This window comes from Phytophthora parasitica, assembly GCF_000247585.1.
Source record: "Phytophthora parasitica INRA-310 unplaced genomic scaffold supercont2.17, whole genome shotgun sequence".
Taxonomy (NCBI): Eukaryota; Oomycota; class Peronosporomycetes; order Peronosporales; family Peronosporaceae; genus Phytophthora; species Phytophthora nicotianae.
Window position 1 is genome coordinate 765,822 of NW_008649003.1, and position 20,993 is coordinate 786,814.

The 20,993-nt window shown below is 48.8% G+C and overlaps 4 protein-coding genes across 4 annotated transcripts; 1 reads left to right on the forward strand and 3 right to left on the reverse strand.

Moving 5' to 3' along the window:
* Positions 1-1,168: 1,168 nt before the first annotated feature.
* On the forward strand, positions 1,169-1,871 carry PPTG_09275 (NAD(P)H:quinone oxidoreductase, type IV; the record flags this gene model as incomplete). The annotated part of the gene is made up of 1 exon (XM_008904167.1): positions 1,169-1,871. One exon carries the CDS (start codon positions 1,169-1,171, stop codon positions 1,769-1,771), a length of 603 nt encoding a protein of 200 aa, XP_008902415.1. The 3' UTR covers positions 1,772-1,871.
* Positions 1,872-10,213: 8,342 nt separating this feature from the next.
* On the reverse strand, positions 10,214-13,255 carry PPTG_09276 (hypothetical protein; the record flags this gene model as incomplete). Its single annotated transcript, XM_008904168.1, has 1 exon — positions 10,214-13,255. The coding sequence occupies one exon, from the start codon at positions 13,253-13,255 to the stop codon at positions 10,214-10,216; it is 3,042 nt and encodes a 1,013-aa protein (XP_008902416.1).
* A 153-nt stretch (positions 13,256-13,408) lies between these two features.
* Positions 13,409-16,231, reverse strand: PPTG_09277 (hypothetical protein; the record flags this gene model as incomplete). Its single annotated transcript, XM_008904169.1, has 4 exons — positions 13,409-13,669; positions 13,749-13,847; positions 13,905-16,154; positions 16,211-16,231. The coding sequence occupies 4 exons, from the start codon at positions 16,229-16,231 to the stop codon at positions 13,409-13,411; spliced, it is 2,631 nt and encodes an 876-aa protein (XP_008902417.1).
* A 3-nt stretch (positions 16,232-16,234) lies between these two features.
* PPTG_09278 (hypothetical protein) lies at positions 16,235-20,936 on the reverse strand. The gene has a single exon (XM_008904170.1). It carries the CDS (start codon positions 20,019-20,021, stop codon positions 16,365-16,367), a length of 3,657 nt encoding a protein of 1,218 aa, XP_008902418.1. The 5' UTR covers positions 20,022-20,936; the 3' UTR covers positions 16,235-16,364.
* Between the last annotated feature and the right edge of the window lie 57 nt (positions 20,937-20,993).

The following is a 20,993-nucleotide window of genomic DNA, read 5'->3' on the forward strand; positions in this document are numbered from 1 at the left end:
GAGCTGCGCTGCACAGATGGGAGGGATTCCCTAACAAGGACGTCATCGTCACACGCAGACTGAGTAAAGCCCGTCTTATGCGCATGAAAAGACACATCCGAACCAAAACGGCGGCATGAGGGTGTGGTCCACCCCAAATTAGGACGCCATGATAGCGCAATCGAGTTAAGTGAGCCGTGACGTGGACCAAAAAGTGTCCATCGAGACCGCTGATTGGCCAGATGACAATGATTATGTCAATAATCGCGGACGTAGACATTGCCACGGCGCGCTGATTGGCTACAAGGTCGAAGTGCGACGGCGGAATACGTCTGCAAGTGCAACATGGGCTTAAACCAGTTTTGGATCCGCAGATGACGAACCCCAAGATTGCGAGCACTCATCGTAGATCGACTCAGAGGTCGAGGGCTCGTACCGATCTGCTTTATTATACTTGTCGTGGCTGCCGATTCGAGATTCGCCAGCAGATTCTAGCGCGGAACCCAAAAGCAAGCAGTTGAACCGAGTTGAGCCGAGTGATCTCCACGTCAGTTGCAGCAGATAACTTTCTTACTTGACTTTTATAGCGGCACAAACGCAGTGAATCCCCACTATGCTGGCATTCAATACACGTCCACATACTTTCTTTTTTCTTGTTTTGCATGCCCGCACGAACAATGAGATGGGCAACTGTACGGGTCGTCACAAGATGGGGGTATACTTATGTGGAAGCACACGCACCTTACCTTTGTCTTCACTTCATTTCTTTTTGTCAGCGCGTTGCCCACCAGTGGCGAGTCACCACGATGCTCTGTGCAGTTTGAATGAAAGGCTTCGTGGACCAATAATCACTGCAACGGGGCCAATAACGCGGCGTCAATTGAAGTGGCATGCCACGTCACACTTCTCTGGTCGATTGGCTAATCACGTACAACTTCCGTATTACATCGGATACGAAGGGATATTCTATATAGAAATACAGATCCAGAACGACTCCTGCTCACTCAAATTTTTCATGACAACATCTATGCAGTTGTATAAATATAAGCAGGATCTTGCTTCAACTTTTGCAATGTTATCGTATCCCTCTTATTAATACTCTCTGCATCTTTGATCGCCACGCACGTCAACCTGCTCATTCTTAAATCTACATTGATCCACTCAAGTTAAGCCCGACTCACTAACCATCATGGCCAAGATCGCTATCATCTACTACTCCACCTATGGCCACATCGCCCAGCTCGCCGAGGCTGCCAAGAAGGGCGTCGAATCCGTCGACGGCGTGACTGCCGAGATCTACCAAGTGCAGGAGACGCTCTCCGACGAGATCCTGGGCAAGATGCACGCCGCCCCCAAGAAGGACCACCCCATCGCCACTGTGGACACCCTGAAGGAGGCGGACGGCATCCTGTTCGGCTTCCCCACGCGCTTCGGCTCGCTGCCAGCGCAGGTCAAGGCCCTCTTCGACTCGGCCGGTGGCCTGTGGGCTGCTGGTGCTCTGGTGGGCAAGCCTGCCGGCATCTTTTTCAGCACGGGTACTCAGGGCGGCGGCCAGGAGACGACGGCCTTCACTGCCCTGACGTTCCTCGCTCACCAGGGTCTGACCTTCGTGCCTCTGGGCTACCGTGCTCCGGAGCTCTTCAACATGGACGAGATCCATGGGGGATCTCCGTGGGGAGCTGGCACTCTGGCCGGTGGCGATGGCTCTCGCCAGCCATCGAAGCTCGAACTGACGGTTGCCACCACGCAGGGCAAGTCGTTCGCTGAGGTAGCCAAGAAGCTGGCCGCTTAAAGCATGTAAATGTTAGATTCATCTCAGTTCTGCCGATTTGAATTTAATGAAAACCCGTATTACCTTTCCGGCTCTTGCTTATTCGACATGAGTAGCTGGTAAATTAAAATGGTTCTTTGCATTTTTAGTGAAATTTGTCATTTATTTATTACTTACTATTAGTTTTATCTATTCTTCAAGGTTATAAAATAATTGAAAATTATGATTTAAACATGTTAGTTTTAGCATTTATTTTTTTCATGTGTTTCATATATTGCATTAGTTTCTACTCTTGAAATAGTTTCAATTTTTCCAAAGAGAGAATTGATTTTTAAATTTAAATTTAAGATTTTTTTCACATATAAATTATTGGTCATCGCAAATATTTTGGCCCAGGTCTGTATATTATCTCGGTTGTAATCTCGTGTTTAAATTACCCAGGTCTCATTTATGACTTAGCTCTGAGTTATAAAACATGACGATTTGAGTGATAAACTCGTATCTCATACATAAACGCTACTAGTGAGTTTGAAATGTAGAATTGCCCTTCTTGAAGGCCGAGAACGACTTCGCTGCTTCCAAATCAGACCGCTTCATAAAGTCATATCAATATAGAGATGGCATGTCTCGTGAAAACTCAGATTTTTTTTTGTTTTAGGGGTAGTTTCCAGTCTATTTTAGTGGTATAAAATCGAGGGCAAAGTATCTGCAATGGACAATAACTTTTTATTTTTGAATTTTATCAAATAATAGTGAAATTATTTACAAATGTTTTTGATTTTTTATTATTTAAAATGAATTAAAATGAGTTATAAATTACACAAAGAGATTAATTCCTTTCGGCAGATGTTTTGTTAAACTAAAAAATCAAGCTGGTGAAATGGTTTATTTTGAAAAATGGTATTGCATTAAATTTAAAGCCTGTAGTAGTTGCGGTTATTGTTTTTTATAGAACAATGAATTGATTTTTTAGATATTGACATAAAATGTAGATATTATCTTCATTTAATGTAAAGAAAATAATCGTAATGGCTAACCCAAATTTGTTAAAACTAATAATGATTAATATTGTGCTTTTATATCATCAATTATAACTGCAAAATAAATAACAACCAAATAAGTGATAAATCTAAATCATTTAAATGCCATGAAAATAACAAGCACATTGGGTGGAAATGACCCAACGTACTGAAGGCCGACTATTTAATTAATGGGACGTCCAGCTTTTCCTACTCTAATTTTTATGGATAATATTATGGTAAACATGGTGTGATATTTTATTATGAATTATCTAAACAAGCAGATGAATGGCATTAGTACTAGGAAAGCTTTAGAACGCGAAATATGTAAAGAAGATGGTGAGTTAAACAACGCCCAAACGGTGACAAAAAATAGCGGCAGAAGAAGAATAAGCTCGAAGAGCAAGCTGTCGAATGTTCGTGCGAAGAAGAGGAGTCAACGAATATGGAAGTGTAGAACTAAACACGCGGCGGTCGGGTCTTCATGTGAAGAAGACGAATCACCAGCGATCGAATTTCTAGCTGTAGAATATTTTGAAACGAGTTTCAACCTCGGCGGAACAACTGCCTACTCCAATCGAGGATATCGAGGATTACAGTTATTATTTTAACCGGATTGATATTGCGAGCAAGACGATGAACCACCAGAGGGAGATGAAGTAATAGTGGACGTTTACCAACCCGGTGCGGTTGCAGCAACGCATATTACCACCAGGACCGTTGCCTGGGAAATGAAAATGGAAATTCGTAATGGTCAATGAAGCAACGATCTGATCGACGCCATTTTGGCCTAGAACGCTCAACTGGTACACGCCGACACTCTTCAAGTGCTCAAGATTGTTTCCTACATTCAAAATAAGACGTGGTTAAACGCTGAAGTGGTGTGTATACCAGTACGCCACAGCTGCGGTGTAATGCCTGTCTTGACCGTTAAGGGGTATTCATAACAAAGCGTGTATGTTATGGATGGATCCGACGCGCCCAACGTAAAAAAAACATAGCTGCTCAAACTGCTGGCTGTAGTTTAGCGGTGTCGTCCAAATGAACGTCAGTCGCAATGGAAAACTACTCTTCGGAGATGCTCTTGTGGATAAACTTTGTCAGACTCGTCTGTAACGCATATGTTGCGGTAAAAGAGGAAAACTGGTTGATCTTGGAGAATAAACTGGCCGCCAAGAGCCCAAGCGAGTTTTTCGATACAACCAATCTGGTAACGCTTGCAAGATTGGATTTGGAAGCACTTTGTAAGAATGAGACCGTGTTATTGTGTCACGGAAAGAGAGACCGCTCAGAGCGATACTCTCGTTATGGCCCGTGCTATTACGCGCCACCGGTGTTACCGCACAAAATCAAGCTTTTAGGTCGTTGCGAGGAAGACTTGAGTCGATGTGAGAAGTAGCTGGAAAGATGAAAAGTGAGTTTGCAATTAAGAAAGAAATACATCAGCGCTTCCGACCTTCCTACTCTCGGCGAGCGCTGCCCTGGCTTCGTGCTTCACGTCTTTGGGTTCAGCCAGGTTGCAGTTGAAGAACAGATGATGACCCGAACATGATGGCGCGACTCCCGGTGCACTGCAACGTCCACCTAAGATGTGTCGTTAACTCAGGTGTGGTGCCACTTGTCCTGACACTCCCACTCGGCACATCCTAAGTGTGTAGATGAATGTTTCGAACTTGTGCTGCGCTAGAGGCTTGGTAAAATGGTCGGCGACCATGCTCGCCGTCGGACAGTAGTGAAGCTCGACTGTCTCGTTTTTAATCTGCTCACGAATCCAGTGGTACCGCAAATCAATGTGCTTGGATCGTTGGGCGACACCTTTTCCTTCGGCAAGATGCTGTGCTGCCTGGTTGTCCTCGTACACGATGATTTTTCCCACATCCATACCGAGCTCGACCAGAAGCCGCTTGAGTCCAATACACTCCTTTGTACCGTGTGTTAGAGCGACGTACTCAGACTCGGTAGTTGACAGCGTCACGATAGGCTGCTTTTTGGATCCCCAGGCAATGCAACAGCCGTTCAGAAACACAGCAAATCCTGAAGTCGACTTGCGTTCACGCTCACAAGCGAACGCCGCGTCACAGTAGACTTCGAGTGAGAGCTGGTTGCTTTCCCTTGAACGTTGATACTGGAGCCCAATACTCCTTGTCCTTTTGAGGTAGCCCATGACGCGCTGGATACCATCGCGTACTGTAGCTGTTGGATGCTCACATTCTTGTGCCAAAATACGAACCGAAGTTGACAAATCTGGGCGGCTAATAGTGGCAGCGTAGAGTAGTGCACCGATGACCGGACGATGAGAATCGTCAACCAGAATGTCGTCGGAAGCAAGTCGCCGCTGAAACTCAGCATCCATTGGAGTCCGAGGCAAATGCTTTTCACCGGTATTCCCGAACCGCTGCACCACAGACTCGCTGTACTTGCGCTGCGAGATAATAAGAGTCGATCGGTCCTCACTCCATGATAGCTCCATTCCCACAAAGCAATTTGCAGAGCCACACGTATTGATGGCGAACTTCTCTGTGATGCCTGTCTCGAAGTTAGACAGTTCCAACTGCTTGTCGCTGAAGATCAGCATATCATCTACATAAAGCAGATTCACGACGATGCTGTTAGCATTCCGCTTCACCAGTGCACATGTGTCGGATTGGCACTGCTGGAAGCCAATCTCGAGTAGATAACGAGTCACTGTTTCATACCATGCACGCGACGCCTGTTTTAACCCGTAAAGCGCTTTCTTTAGTTTCCAGACCTTTGCCTCATCGCTTCCTTCTGTTGGCGGTATCACATAGATGTCCTCGGTCAGGTCGCTGTTCAAGAAGGCTGTCTGGACATCTAGCTGTAGATGATACCAACCTAGTTGCACAGCTAGAGCGAGCACTGTGCGAATTGATTCATGTCGAACCACAGGGCTGAAAGTCTCTGAATAGTCAACTCCAAATTGTTGCGTAAAGCCCTTCGCAACCAACCGCGCTTTGTATTTGTCCAGGCTCCCGTCAGCAAACGTTTTTCGCCGAAAAACCCACTTGGTTTTCACAGGTCTGACGTTGCTGGGAGGGAACATCTCCTCGTAGGTTCCGTTGCGCCTGAGACTGTCCAGTTCCTCGTTCATTGCATGACGCCACTGTTCTGCGTCAGGGCGAGACATGGCTTCCTGCAGCGTCAATGGGTCCTGCATAGTCGTCACCAGCGCACTCTCCGTGTTGTTGTGAGACTCCTCAAACTCGAGCCGGCGGACGCTTTTCTTTGAAACGCGCTTGCTGCGTCGCACCATTTGCTTTTCCTGCCGTGGCTCGTTCCGCTCAGCTGGAAGCTGCTTTCCTTGCTCGTCAACCTGCATTGGTGTGGGTGATTCAGTCACAGCCTCATTTGGTGTCGCACCTTGCACTTCTGTGATGATAGGCACATCTGCATCCATAGTGACGAGATTGTCCTTGGCCATTTTAGACTCGAAGAATACCGCAGTGAGTGCAGTGATAACACTCCCACTGCCTCCGTATCCACTCGGAACCCAAAATCGATAGCCGCCAGCCTTGTCATACCCGAGGAATAGCCTTTTGTTGTCTTAGCATCGAGCTTCTGGCGTTGAGACTTGGGCAGTAGCACTTGAGCACTACAGCCAAAAGTTCGCAGATTCTTAAGTGAGGGTGCCCGCCCTGTGAGCCTTTCCAACGGCGTCTTGCCACCCAACACTTTCGAGGGACACCTGTTGCGAATGTACGCAGCCGCAAGAACAGCATCACTCCAGAACCGCTTGCCAAGTCCTGCGGCTTGTAGCATAGCACGAGCCATTTCCACGATAACCCTGTTGCTGCGTTCGACCTTACCATTTTGCTGTGGTGAATAAGGAGTGCTGAATTCCTGCGCGATCATGTGCTTGTTGCAAAAATCAGCAATCTCGCCACCTACATACTCAGCTGCATTATCGCTCTTGAGTACAGCGACGCTTGCATTGGACACAGCAACTTTCAGGTTGGCAATGCAGTCACGTACTGCGGAGAGCTGCGTGGCCGAGCTCTTGTCCTTCACCGGGAACACTGCTGTCAGATGGTACGGCTCGATCATGATGTTCACCATGCCGGTAAAGCCATCATGTGACGTAGTCTCCATCGGGCCAACGTAGTCAATTGCTATCAGAACTTGCCCACGCTTCAAGTCTCGAGGTTTCTTGGAAGGGAATGGTAGTCTTGCCAGTTTACCTGCAGCACACGCGTCGCATGGGGAAATTTCTGAGTTTGCCACGTGAATGCCGCACCCGCGTAGCACTTTCTTTAGGTCACGGGTATTCAGATGCCCAAGTCGATTGTGCCATAGACTCAGATCACGGTCGCTTGTTGCAGCGTTTGCTTCCGCCCAGGCACCCGATACTGGAGACGTCACCACATACAGTCCACTGTCTCGACGATCAGCGACCAATCTAGAGTTCCCACAAGAAATCGTGCAACGACCTTGATCGAAAGTTGCATGAAGGCCTGCTGTTCCTGCTTTACTGAGGCTCACGAGGTTCCTTTGAAGACCTGGCACGTACAGAACGTTTTCCAAAGTGCACGCACCACCATCCACAAGAGGCAAACGAGCTTTTCCTCGCTGAGTTGCATTCAGCGTCATTCCACTGGCAGTCGTTACCACGATCGGGTGCGACATGTCCCGAAGACCAGTCAGCAGCTCCTTGCGCCCAGTCATGTGGCTGGAAGCGCCCGAGTCAATGATCCATTCCACAGCCGCACGCTCGCTGACTTGGAAAGCAAAACCAGACTCGGCACTATCGTTGTTTCTGCGTCCAGCACCACTGCCAGACATCCCATCAACACGTCGTTTTGGAGCCCTGCACTCGTTCTTGAAGTGACCGCGTTTTCCACAGTTGAAACACTTGCCCTTCTTCTTGCCATCATGCTTTGCAGCAAAAGCATTGCCACTGCGGACCATGGAGCCACCACCGCGCTTTCCACGCTGAGCTTGCGTCGAGCGACGTCGCGCCTCACCAGCAGCCTTGATTAGCATCTCTTCGAAGGTTGAACACGCTTCGAGAGAGCCCACATAGCCGTTCCAATCCGGGCCCAAACTTTGCAGAAAGTTGCTTTTCTTTTCACCGTCGGTCAGAGAAACCTTGTAGCACGCCAAGTCGGCCAGCATAAGCCGTGTCTGCCGAATGTGCTCAAGCATGTCACCTCCTACATCAATGTAGAGTGACATATACTCTCGCTTCAGCGCTCCCACCGTCGTGTCACACACGTGGCGGTAGGTCTTCTGCAGCGCCATCAACATCTGCTGCGGGTGCTCGAGGTCGGCCACCACCGCAGCTTGCTCGTCGGTCAGTGCCGCCAAGATGATAGTCATTGCGAGTTTCTGACGCACAGCGAGCTGGTGTAACGGACGATCACCAGTGCCGGACCCTTCAGCAGACAGCTGTCCTACAGTTGGAGCAGGCTTGAGCACCGCCTCCCAGACGTCCTTGACCTCCAGGTAGAGCTGGAGCTGGCGGGCCCACACGCGATAGCCAGTCCCGTCGAACTTGCGTAGTTTCGTAGTGAAGGCAGCCGTAGACACAGACGTCGACGAAGGCGCTGTCGAGCCAGCCGTTGACACAGATGAACTCATAACCTTTTAGGTCGTTGCGAGGAAGACTTGAGTCGATGTGAGAAGTAGCTGGAAAGATGAAAAGTGAGTTTGCAATTAAGAAAGAAATACATCAGCGCTTCCGACCTTCCTACTCTCGGTGAGCGCTGCCCTGGCTTCGTGCTTCACGTCTTTGGGTTCAGCCAGGTTGCAGTTGAAGAACAGATGATGACCCGAGCATGATGGCGCGACTCCCGGTGCACTGCAACGTCCACCTAAGATGTGTCGTTAACTCAGGTGTGGTGCCACTTGTCCTGACACAAGCAAAGCAATCTACTTCATACCGTTGTCTACAGGAAGAAGAGCAAGAAACGAAAGGAAATGCCCGACAATACGACCGTGGGTCTCGAAAAAGAAAATCATTCAATCAATGGCTCCATCTACATTGCCCTCTAACTCGCTCTATGTCGCATGCGTCTACCATGTTGAGTTCATCCGAATTGCCATCGTTGCCGCTAACATCATGGTTGTTTGGTACGTTTTTGTCGTCCAGTCCTTCTTCAATTGACACTTTCATAACGCTCCACAGCTTCCTGTGATTAAACGCTTCGTGTCGTGGCCACTACGTCGTCATTACCGTCAACAACATTTGATTAGGGTCTTGTTCTCTGCAGATGCGGGCGTGGTACTGGAGAAGTCGTAGATGATCTTAAGCAACTGTGGCAGCAACACAAGCGAGTTGGTAGACGTCGGGTAGTCGGGTAGAGCCGGCATAAGTTATCTTGATCTGCCAAGCAAAAGTGCGAAAATGGGGGAAATGACAGACAGACATTTATTCTATTGTTTTGGATTTTCATAATTAAATTCATTATATTGAAAATAAATCAAAAATAATATTAAAATTGAGTGCATTTGCTTGAACTAAAATCAATTAATTATAATCATTAATTTATAAGTTTCTACAATATTAAATAAATATGATAAATATCCGTAATTTAAAATAAAGGAATGTAATTTTGATATGGAGAACTTGATCATCGAAGGAAAGCTGTAAGAAAGAGAAACTTGTGTTCTACGTCTTCGTTTGCTTCGACGTGAATACGCCGTAGATGAGTTCTTGGTGTGGTTTTCGTTGCTGCAGAGATTCGTTCACTCTTCTCCAAGGACCAAGTTCAAAAAGTTACTTGCCTCTCATAAGAAATCCGGTGCGTACTTGTCGAGATACAAACACCATTAACGTTAGCACACGTAAGCAACCAGGATGTGATATATTCATCTCCATCAATCACCGACGAGTAGTTCGAAAAAAGGTAAAGGTGGGTTTCTGTTCTACAGCATTCGAGTACGGCATTTTGGTACGGATGTGTTCGTCCATACTACATGTACAGATGAAGATTGACTGAAATAATGATTGACAAGATGCTAGAGATCATTAATTGCGTTGACAAGTTCAGTTCTGCGCATGATAAGGTGCCCTAATTGTTTTCTCTTAAGCCGAGACAAAGCAGTGAAATTGTATGGTACATTGGCGTATTGTCATATAAAGGAAACGCGGAAATCGTTTATTAAACGTTTTCCGCATTTTCCTTTTATATCTGTCAGCGACTACATATTATGTAGTCGCTGACGAGATGTTGAGGAGCAAGAAGTGGTTCTGTGACGTTGAAGAGCTGTGTAACACCAAGCGAGTGAAAGTGTGGTGAGTGTACCTGGTGTATCCCCGTGGATTCGTTTACTTTCAGCGGACCGTTGTTCCACCTGGTGAGTTGGTAATATAAAAAAGATAGGTTACGATCGATGCCAAGTTTGTGGTGTTTAAGTCCTAATAGTTGACAAATAATCCTAGCAGTAAGGCCAATAAACATGGCTTCTATTTCAAAACAGGTCTCTTCTAATGCGCACCTTGCAGTTCATCCAGGACGCTCACAACATGAACAAGATCGTCTCTATCAATCACCTTCGAAAGGAACTCCGTCACCTGGTTGATGGAGAAATCCGAAAAAGCACGTACCAGCAACTTCTTCATGGCATCGATCTCCTCCTGCGTTGATGTTTCGTACACATCTCGCTGCTGCCACTTGGACAACTCCACAACGTGCTTAATAAGGAAAGCCAAGCACCCCGCCTCCATCTTCACAGTCTCGCTCTTACACAACAGCGAGGCCATGCCCACTATCACTCCATTTCCACTCCGTGGACGAGAAGTCTCCGTCTCCACTGACGAAGCCTCACACGTGTAGCTGTTGGTAAGGAAAAACAATACGTGCTCGTCTTTCAGAGCACATTGTGCATCCAGCAACTCGCGCAGGAGTTGCAACGCGTGATGGCCATTATTCGCAGCGCAGAAAGCAGCTACAGCATCTTCAGAGAGCTCATTCGGCAGGTCTCTCACGATTCTTATCAGGAGGTTACGCACACGCTGTCCATCGGGGAAGTTACTCAGCGCTATAAACAGCGTATGTAGTAACCGCGGTGTGAGTTCCACACAGTCTTGAGCACTTCTTCCATCATCTTGGTTAGTAGCCGACATCGCGTCTTCTACAAAAGCTAGAGCACGTGCTACATGCTCCGGTTCTTGACTAAGTAGAAGATAGTTCTGCAAGCATATCGTGTCCGGATTCATCCCTCGACCCTCCATAATGTCCAATACTGCTCGTCCAAGTTCGGCTGCGTACTCTCTTCTGCTTCCAACATTCTTGATACTCTGGATCGAGTTCCCATGGAGTCTTTCCATCAGAAAACCTCCGATAGCGTTCAGGTATGCCACGTCCTCGCAGTCCACACTAAGACTTCCTAGCTGACGCAGCAACACGCCGAAGATATGCACGGTCGGCTTCACCTTGGCTTCTTCCATTCTGCACCACCACGAGTGGAAATTCTCCTGGTCTTCTCGACTTGCATACAGACGCAGCATTAAAGCGAGCGTCATCGAGTTGGGTCGAATCTTCATCCTGTGCATACCGTCGGCCACAATTTGCTCTGCTAGAGCGTTGTCGTTCTCATCCACAGCGCGTTTAAGCACGGCGTTCTGTACTCGCGGGTTCAAACACTCGTTCGTCTTTGTTCGATGTAGAGATGGGATCGACTTGAACGATTTCCATAGTGTTTCTGGCGGGATACTTGTTAAAATCGCTGCAAGACGCTCGCCAGTCACCATGGAGATCGGAACACGCTGCTCTATAATCGTGTCGTAGAGCATTGCTGCGCGCTGCGTTTGCTCGCCAAACATGCAGGCTAGTATGGCATAGTCCCACAGCATTGGGAAGTTCTCCAGCACCCGTTTCTCTTGCATCTCCGGCGTCTGTTGTTGGAAAAGGTGGTCGAATAGCATCAGCGCATGTCGCCATTGATCTTGTCGAATGTACGCAACCATCGCTTCACCATACACGTACAGATTGGGCTCCATGCCCTTAACTTTCATGGACGTGAAGACACGAAGCATTTCCTCTGACCGACTAAGTCGTCCGTACGCAACAGCAACCAGCGCCTGGATGCGAACGTCGGATTCGAGTGGAAGATCCTTGAACAGAGGTTCGCCGTTCTGCACGACATCGTATCTTCTTAATACTTCTTCCCACTGCTTCGCACGACTTGGAACCAGTAAGTACCCGTGCACAACGTCAAGTGTAGGATCGCATTTCTCACGCAGTAATTCACTGAAGAAGGCTTCCGATTGCTCCACTTGGGTGCCACAGGAGCACATCAACGCCGAATATGACGTGGCATCCGGTGTTATACTGCGTCCACGCATATCCGAGTAAACACAGAGAGCGTTTTCAAGTAGAGATATCTGGCCGAAGTTCCGTAGTGCAGCGTTGTATACTATCAGCGGGATGTCAATGGCGTGCGTCTGCATCTCGTCCAATAACCGGTAAATGTCGTCCGTGTATCTGTTAGATGGGGCTGCTTTTGGTGGGGGTGCGTTGATGTTCACAAACTGTTGCAATAATGCACGTGCCTTGTGCCATTGTCGCTTGATGGCACACAGATGAATGAGTCGCGAATAGAGCTCCTTCGAAACGGGATAGTGTCTGGCTAGCAACTCGTCGCGAAAGAAAAGCGCTTGTGGCAGTGACTGCGCGTCCATTGCGGCGTGGAAGAGATCAGTCACGATCTCCTGCTTCTCGTCCTCATCCAGTTCTTCATCGTATGCGCGCAAAAATGCATTAAGAAGTACCTGCGTTGCTGTGGCTTCTTTAATGTCAATACAGAGTCGAATCGACGCCACATGCAGCTCTGGAGACGCCTCTAATCCGTACGTCCTCATTTCTTCATGTAAGTGCTTCGCTCTCATCCATTTCTTCGCCACGTGACACGATGCAATTGCATTCTCGTAGATATCAGGCGATGGCTGCATGATCTCCACTGCTTGGTGCATGAAATCGATGATCTCCAGTGCTGTGCGCCATTGTCCGAGCTGTGCACAAGCAGCGGCCGAGTACTCGAGCGTAATGGGCGAAGGCGACACGCCAGCGTCCCGTAGACACGTGTACACTTGCATTACGAATTGTGGGTCCTCTATGGCGTCGGCCACCATCACCATGACAGTGGCGTCCTGTCCGGGCATGGCCGGGTCCACGTATTGCTGCATCCAGCCCGTGACGATCTCCTTGGCTCGCTCCATTGCTGGGCCTGAGGTCACAGGCTCGGCCAGAAAGCTCTTAAGTTCGTCATACTCGTCCTGAGGTACTGGTGGGCAGCTGGATGTGACTTGGGAGAAGCTGTGAAGTTGCAGCACGCGCTTGGTGAGCGGAGACTGGCGCTGATACCGAGCTAGTGAGGAATTGAGGCTTCTACTGGGTGGTGCACGACGAGCAGCACCGCGTTGTGAAGAGAAAAGAACGGCCGACGTAGAATTTCCATTGCAGGCGCTGGCCGCACGTAGAGACAGCTCCAATAGCCGTCGAGGCACGCGATGGCCACGACTCAGCATGAAGTCGCACCTCCAGAACCGCTCGCAACCGCAAAAATGACAGCGTTAGAATTGAGCGGTTTAACGTGATTTCTTAACTGAAATGTGTGGACCACGTATATCTATCCATCTCGATAACCTGACAAAAAAGGATGTTTATGTAAGTTATTGACTTTAGTTAGGCGCTGTGGGCGGTAAGGTGGTTTCTTCTTTGTTGGTTGGAGTCTTGGATGGTGGAACAGCGGCGCCCGTCGAGGTTGACACTTGTGTGGAGGCATCACTGTCAGCGTCAACGAATATGCGCGCCTTGTCTATCTCCTGCATTAAACGTTTATACAACTCGTCGGCATTGAAAGCAAGGGCCTTAGCAGCCTGACGCTTGTTGTACGATATTGCTAGTCGCAACATGAACGCGTTCTCTTCGTCGTATTCCAGCTGCAAAGGAGAAGAAACAGTAAGCATTCGGATGAGACTCGTCTGTTGGCGTTAAATTAGGCATATTTATTTTACATACCTCGATGGTAGGAACAGTTCCACCCCACTCCTTCTTGTCTTTTTCCTTCCATACCACCTTAGCGATACGAATCCCGCCTTCGTAGTGATGTGTCTCATTCTGCCAAAAGAGAAGGTTAGTAAACCCAAAGGGTAGGCTTGTAACAACGATACTTACGTCGAGGATCTTGCTTCGTAAGTAACTGGTGAGGTTCTTGAGTTGTATGGGCGCCTTACGCTCAACCTTGATGGAAACAATACCTTGCGACTTGAAGCTGAGGTATTTAAGCAAGAAGATCACTCCGGTGCCTACAATCAACCAAGCGAAAAGACTGAAAAAGAACCACAGCCCCGGGTTATTGTAGAACATGACCTCGACGAAGCTTTTCATCCAGTCTTGATCGGCAACTGTCCAGTCCCCAGTGATTCGGTCCAGGATGTTAAACGCCAACAGACCACTCAACATCATCTTTATGATCAGTAGAGTCGAAGCTGAGCGCTCGTTTATCTCCTGTAGCTCACACAACGTTCGCGTGTTCATACGGATAGCTTCGTTTTGTTGGAAATCCTTCTCACTCGAGACAATACTCGCCATCTCGTTTAAAACAGCCAACTCATGGCGAGCACCGCCCATGTTCTTGTGTAAATCTTTTACTCGACGTTTCAGTTGGTTGCTCAGAATTCCCAACTGTAGTCGCTCATAAAGACTTCGCCCTGCCTGCTCAGGTGGTTCTGCGGGTACCATCGCTTCATCCAGTGATTCTTTTAAGTAACTCAACGTTTCCTCCATCATAATAATTTCTCTAGAGAGCGAAGCGAGGCGGTTCCGAATTTCTCGCAGTCTATTCGGATCCTTTTCGGCTGTCTCGATAAGTTTTCGCACTTGTGCCATGTCGTCTACGATGATAAACATTCGAGCGAAGAAGTTCTGTGTGAACAGATTCATGGACTCATACTGGAGAAAACTACACAGTAGTGGCTCATGATGTCTGCTATTTGGGCCGGCGATAAGTAGTCCGTGCGCTCCAAAGACGAGAGTATCGTGCTCGCTGATATCGAAAGCTGCACGGGTATCGCCGATTACCTGTTTCAATTCGTTCTCGTACTCGCCTTTATCCATGTACTCCTCTGCGGTTAAATGTGGTGTAATCTCGTTCGCGATGATGAGATTAATCTTGTTGCGACTAGCTGCTTGGTTCGAGAAGATAAGTCCTAGTAAAGAACGTTGGTATGCTGACAGAACGCTATCGACGATCTTGGAAGAGTCCATGTGAACGTCCACCAAGAGTCGAGAGAGGTGATCAAGCGAAATGTTGTCTTTGATACGATCCATGATAGCTTCCACCTGCATTCCGTACAAACAGGACCCTGCAGCTGTAAGTGAACATCCAAAGGTTTCAACCTGCACGACGCCAGGAGCTTCAGGAAAGTGGATATCCGCTTCAAAATTGACGTGGTTGGTCATCGTATAATCTAAAATGTTGATAGAAGTGAGCCCGGGATCAACGGATATCTGGGTTCCGCTTGCATTATCGTCAACGATTGCAGTGAAGAATCCGCCCTGAACTCGCTCGGTAGATCCCAGGTTACAGTTCAGTTGTACAACCTGGTTAGAACCGAAAGGGATGTACTCGGCTACAATGAGGGATACCGAGTTAAGTGTGATGATCTCGTCCAGTTGGTCGCGGATACTGGAATCGCTCACTCCACATTCATGAGCTCGATGTGCATTACTGAGTGTTGGTCTGCCGCCGAATCGTAGACACTGAGGGATATACGCACTAGAGACGTAGGATACATCCTCTGTTTCAGTCACAGACGATAGTCGCCGATACCCACTTTCGTCATCCACAAGCCAATACTCCTCTCCATCCCACTCTACACGCAACAGATGCAAAGTTCCTGGGGCGTACGCCATGTCATTGATCGCTAATTTGTCTGTCTTGCTCATTTTCGCCACGATTTCCAGTCCCTTCTCGGATATTTGATAGCAAGTCACAGGCTGATAGCTCTTGGACGATAGTTTGAGTCCGTTTACCAAGTCCTCTTCACGTAGAAAATCGAGATCGGACTTGCCTTCTTGCGAGATATTGAAGTACTTGCGCTTGTTCTCTATCAGTTCGGACGACGGCGCATAGTCGTAATCTAGTGCCTTGGACACGATCGCTTCGTACAGCAATACTAGAAGTGCTGGCTTACGAATCCACTCTTCCTTGTCCGAAGCACGGACAGCGGGCTTCGAGTACATTGAGATCAAATACAAAAGGCGGTTTTGGTTCTCCGTTAACCCTGTGTCTTCCTCGACCTCCTCGTCGCTTTCCTCCTCTTCTTCTTCAGCACTCTCTTCTTTCTCATCTTCGACGTCATCTTCGATTTCAGTGTCCTCTTTCTCCTTGTCATCAGCCGTCTTGTCAATAGCTACCGACTTCTGCAATGCGAAAAGCCACCACAACGAGATAAACGGTGTTAGAGATCATTCATTACCAAGCCTTGTCGTGTACTCATCATGCGTGTTCTTGCCTTCATCACTAGTAACTTTGAAGACTCGATGAGTCGTTTCAAGATAGTACTAATGAACGGTCTCACTTGTTGATAACTGTCTTGTATGGATAGTAGCTACGGCCTACATAGGAGTAAACTACATAAATGAAAATGGGGTGTGGCACAGGGGGCAGTTCTTCTGGTCTCGAATCTCGATTTCGATGCACACGTGGCGACAAGCTTTGCACATTTTCGTGTTTTGGGTCTGGATCGACATCCCCGTCATCATACACGTCGGGAACGGACGACTGCAGTTGCCACAACGAGCATCCCATTCCTTCACTTGGCATCGGCAATTCGGACACTCCTGTGGACGCATGGTTGGGTCTTGGTGCTCCGTCCGCGTGGTGGTGAAAATCTTGAGAGCAAGTTCACTCATCGCCTGCAACTCCTTGTCGTCCAGACCGGGAAGCGTCTCGAGCTTAACGAATGCCTTGGAGCATTGCTCGTAATGTTTCGTGTAGAACGCAGTGAGAGCGATGAGAGAGTAGATCTCGCGCTCTTCCAGAATATCCTCGTACGCCGAGAGTTTCAGACAAGTTCGCAACGCACGATCAATGCGTCCACCGTACAGCTGGCGATGAGCGAGAAGGTAGAGGTGATACGCTTCAGCGCCACGCCAAGGATTGTCCAATGACCGGTCCTCACCCGTTGCTGCATCATGTTGGACAAGACTCTCCAATGTCTGCGCAGTCACTTGAGCTGCTGTGGTGCCTTTTGTACTCGTCAAGCTCGACACGTCCAGCATCTTCTTCCTCATCCGCTCCACCTCAAACGCTGCTAACACGTGCAGTTTCTTGGCACGCAACGGGTTCTTCCCCACTTCTTTAGCGAGTTTTGCCAGTAACTTGGCAGCCTCGGTACTTTTATTCGCACGACGGTATAACTCGATCGCTTGTAGTGTCTTCCCGTTCATCATGAGGTGGTTTGCGTACTTTGTCAGTACATTCTCGATTTGAGGGAAGTTGTATTGTTCCGCTAGCCCCACAGCGCGCTCCCATTCGTTCAGGAGTACACAGGAGTCGATGGCAGACTTGACGTCTCCCATTCGCACATAGGTTTCCACAGCAGATTGACACAATCCAGCTCGCGTGAACTTGACGGCCATATCTTTTAGCAGTGGAGAGGTCTCAGGGATATCGTTCACGAAAGCTTCTAGCTGGTTGAAATCTCCCATAGCGTAGTAGCATTGTACCAGTGCATTGATATTCTTTGCTTGTGCGTAGTATTTAATCGCCTTCTCCCACTTGTGGCGGTCGGAAAAATACTCGCCGATCATGTTCCACGCGTGGGTGAGCAAGTCGTCGTTACCCCCGCCTGACTGAACAAGCTGAACAACTCGGAACCAGTCGCCAAGCCGCTGACGGAGATCGATAGCCAGATCTTTGCGGTCAATTTTGCGATAGAGCGCCTCAGCTTCGTCAAAATTTTGGAAATATGCGGCAACCTCCGCTTTTTGCTTGACGCGATCGTTGAGTAGCTGCAGTCGCTTGACGTACTGGATGCCGCTGTAGTCTCCACATTTGACGAAGCCACGTTCGGCCATGCCAAAATCTAGTTGGTCCAGTGCAGCCTCTGCTAGTAGAGACCAGAGTCGTGGATGTGGGTGGTCTTGAATGTACTCGCACGCTTCAGCAAGGCCTACATTATCCAGAAGCGCCCTGGCATCTCGCAGTGATCGAGTCTGGAACTCTATGACCATGTTCTTGTCTGGTTGTTCAGGGTTTGTGAGGATCTCATCCAACAGGGCAGCCTTCACTTGTAAATCCTTGTAATAGCAGAGATATCCCGAAGACGAGACTGGTTCTTCAGGCTCCAGTCCGCGATACACGTACATTCGAGCCTTCTCCATCATCACGAACAGCTCCGGGTTGTCTTCAGCCCATACGACGTCCCATGCGTCCTTCTTCTCAAAGTTTAGCATCTTGCCCTGTGTAGTATTTAAACTTCCAGCCGCTCCGACCTCCATGATGGTCAACAATCCGTTGATATCGATCACACTCAACAACGTTGAGTTGCAGTTTAGAGCCAGGAACTGCGGACGACAGTTCACAATGTACTTCATCTCGAGCGAAATGTGAGGCAAAGTGAAGCAGTGGATCAATCCGCTCGCTCGAGCTGCGAAGATCCAACTGTCCGAGGCGCAGATGGCACAGATCGGGTCTTCTAGCTGCCGAGAAACGTATCGGAAGTGTTCGACATCGTTGCCTTGTGTCTCATCGATGTAAAACGCTTTCTCCCGACCTCCTCGCTGCAGTAGCTGCGAGATTGTGCTCACATCCATCGTATCTTGGTTCTGTGAGCCAGAGACCAAACCAGTCAGTTTAGCACTGGAGTTCTTGTACTGCCAGACATAGATGGCATCAGTCGAGGCTGCTACGATATGACGCGACGTCATGGACACAAACAGTGGCTCAAAGTCGATGATCTTGGACTCAATTGGAGACCCAATTGTGTCGCACAGGATCAACTGGTACTGGATCTCCTTGAATACACCCTGTTCGTCGTCCACAAGCTGTCCATTTACTTCACCCGTGCCCATATCTTCGTTGTATATCTTAGTCACCAGCACGCAGTTATCTCCTGCCGCCTTGATCGCTAGAAGTCCACGAATGTACTTGGTGCATCGCTCATCTGACTTGGTATCCCAAAAGACGACGCAGTTCTCGATCTGGTCCGCACGGTTGTACGTGTAAACCAATGTGTTCGCGTAGAATCCCCACTTGTACGCTGGACGAATGTTAGCAAAGTAGATGTGCGAGTCCACCGCCAGACAGATACGTAAACCCGTTCCTTCCCAGGCCAACGCTTCAATTCGACTCCCAGGTACTCGAAGCGAGCGTAAATGACGTCCAAACGGGTCATAGAACTGGACGACGTTGAACTCTTTCGGCGCGTCAATTTTTGACGCCGAAGGATCCACCTGAGTACCAGCAAGGGCGATGACACTGCCGTCGTTGTTCCATCTAACTTGAGTTAACTCCATCCCCGTGTCGATTAGAACGGCGTTCTCGTCGAATCTGCCGCGAGTGATCTGCACTTTGCCGTCACGGAACGCAATGGCCAATGTGGGCGCCTCCTGACTGATGTGCCCCTCAATACCGTCGTACCAATGAACGCCAATGATCTTGTAGTCGCTGCCACCGCCACGTGACTCGACGGCGTAGAGCGTTAAGTTGCTCACTTTGTTGCCCATCGCGTCGTGTACAGCCACCTCACCGTCCTTAGTCACAAATAACAAGGACTTACCGTCGGGTGACCACTCTACAAAGGCCAATTGGGTCTTCATCTCTTTACCCCAAAGACGATTGCCATCGACCGAGCCGACGATCACAGCGCCGTCCTCGTACGCGATGCAGATCTTCTGGCCGTCGGTCGTCCACTTCATATCGCGCACGACGCTCTTGTTACGGTTGTTGATCATCTCTTCATACCACATGCCACGATGTAGTACCCATACGATGATGAGACCGTTCTCATCGCTTGTGGTGAGCTTCTTGAAGTTGGCGTTCCACGTAGCGCACACCACGGCGCCGTTGTGGCCCTCTAGCGACTGGTTCATAGTGAGATTGCTAGCGGCTGCGATGCCGCGTGGGCCTTTACCGTCGGTCTGCCCTGCTGATTCAAGTCGTAGCACCTTGAGCAGACCGTGCTGACCGCCGCAAGCGATCCAACCTTGTTCCGAGTTCCATGATGCACATCGCAGCTTGACATTGTTGGGGATGGCGATCTTCTTGCTCAGGAAGATAAACATCGCATATATTTGAGGCTTGGAGCCTTGGAAATTGTGATCACCGTGGGGGATAAAGGCTCCACCTCTTCAAAAGACGCGTCGCTTCACGAGCAAAATAAAGGCTCCACCTCTTCAAAAGACGCGTCGCTTTCTCCATCTTTAAAAGATCCTCCACCCCTTAGGAGATCACCTGTGATGCCAAAGTGGGCAAAGTTATTCGGCATCCGGGTCTCTTGGGCCTATAACACCAGGACAGGGCCCGGCAGGACTCCGCGACGAAGGGTTCGCCGGTAAAATAACAAGTAATAAGGCCGATTAGGGCGATTAAGGTTTTGTGCCAACACCTGCTACATGTAGCACTTCTTCTGGTGTTCTCGTCGCCATCTTGGTGACCACAAGTGTTCGTGAAAGACGTCGACGTTCAAGAACTGGGGCTAGTGATCAATTCTGAGCACCGGAACAATTACCTTCACCCCCTCTACTCGCATAAAAGAAATCTTTATGCAGTATTGCGAGTTGTAATTGATGACGGGAGTCTACGTGAGACCAGCCCAAGCCGACCACTGTTTACGGGGGGCGGGTCTAGGATACTTGTACGCCAAGTTCCTCAAAGGCGCCCTAAGGTCTGCTCCCGAGCACTGAATGGCAAGCAGCCAAGTATCGTCGCAGCCGATTTCCCAGCTGGCAGAGACTGCCGGTGTGTACTTAGCAACAGACCGGGCATGTTGTAACAAGCTTGACGTCGGGGGCGCTACAGCTCAGATCCAGACAGTCATTTTTGTTGGTCTCACGGTCGGTAGTGACTGTGCCCTCGTCGTGGACGAAGCGCGTGGATCATCGTGGCTTTCATCACTTTACACTGTAAAGTTTACATGGCAACTTGCTCGAAGGATATGCGTTTCGCATACAGACCAAAAATTTATCCACCATCGTTCTCGATCATTGAGAACTCGAGAGCCATGAACTCGTTGGCAAATTCAAAGCTGGTAAATA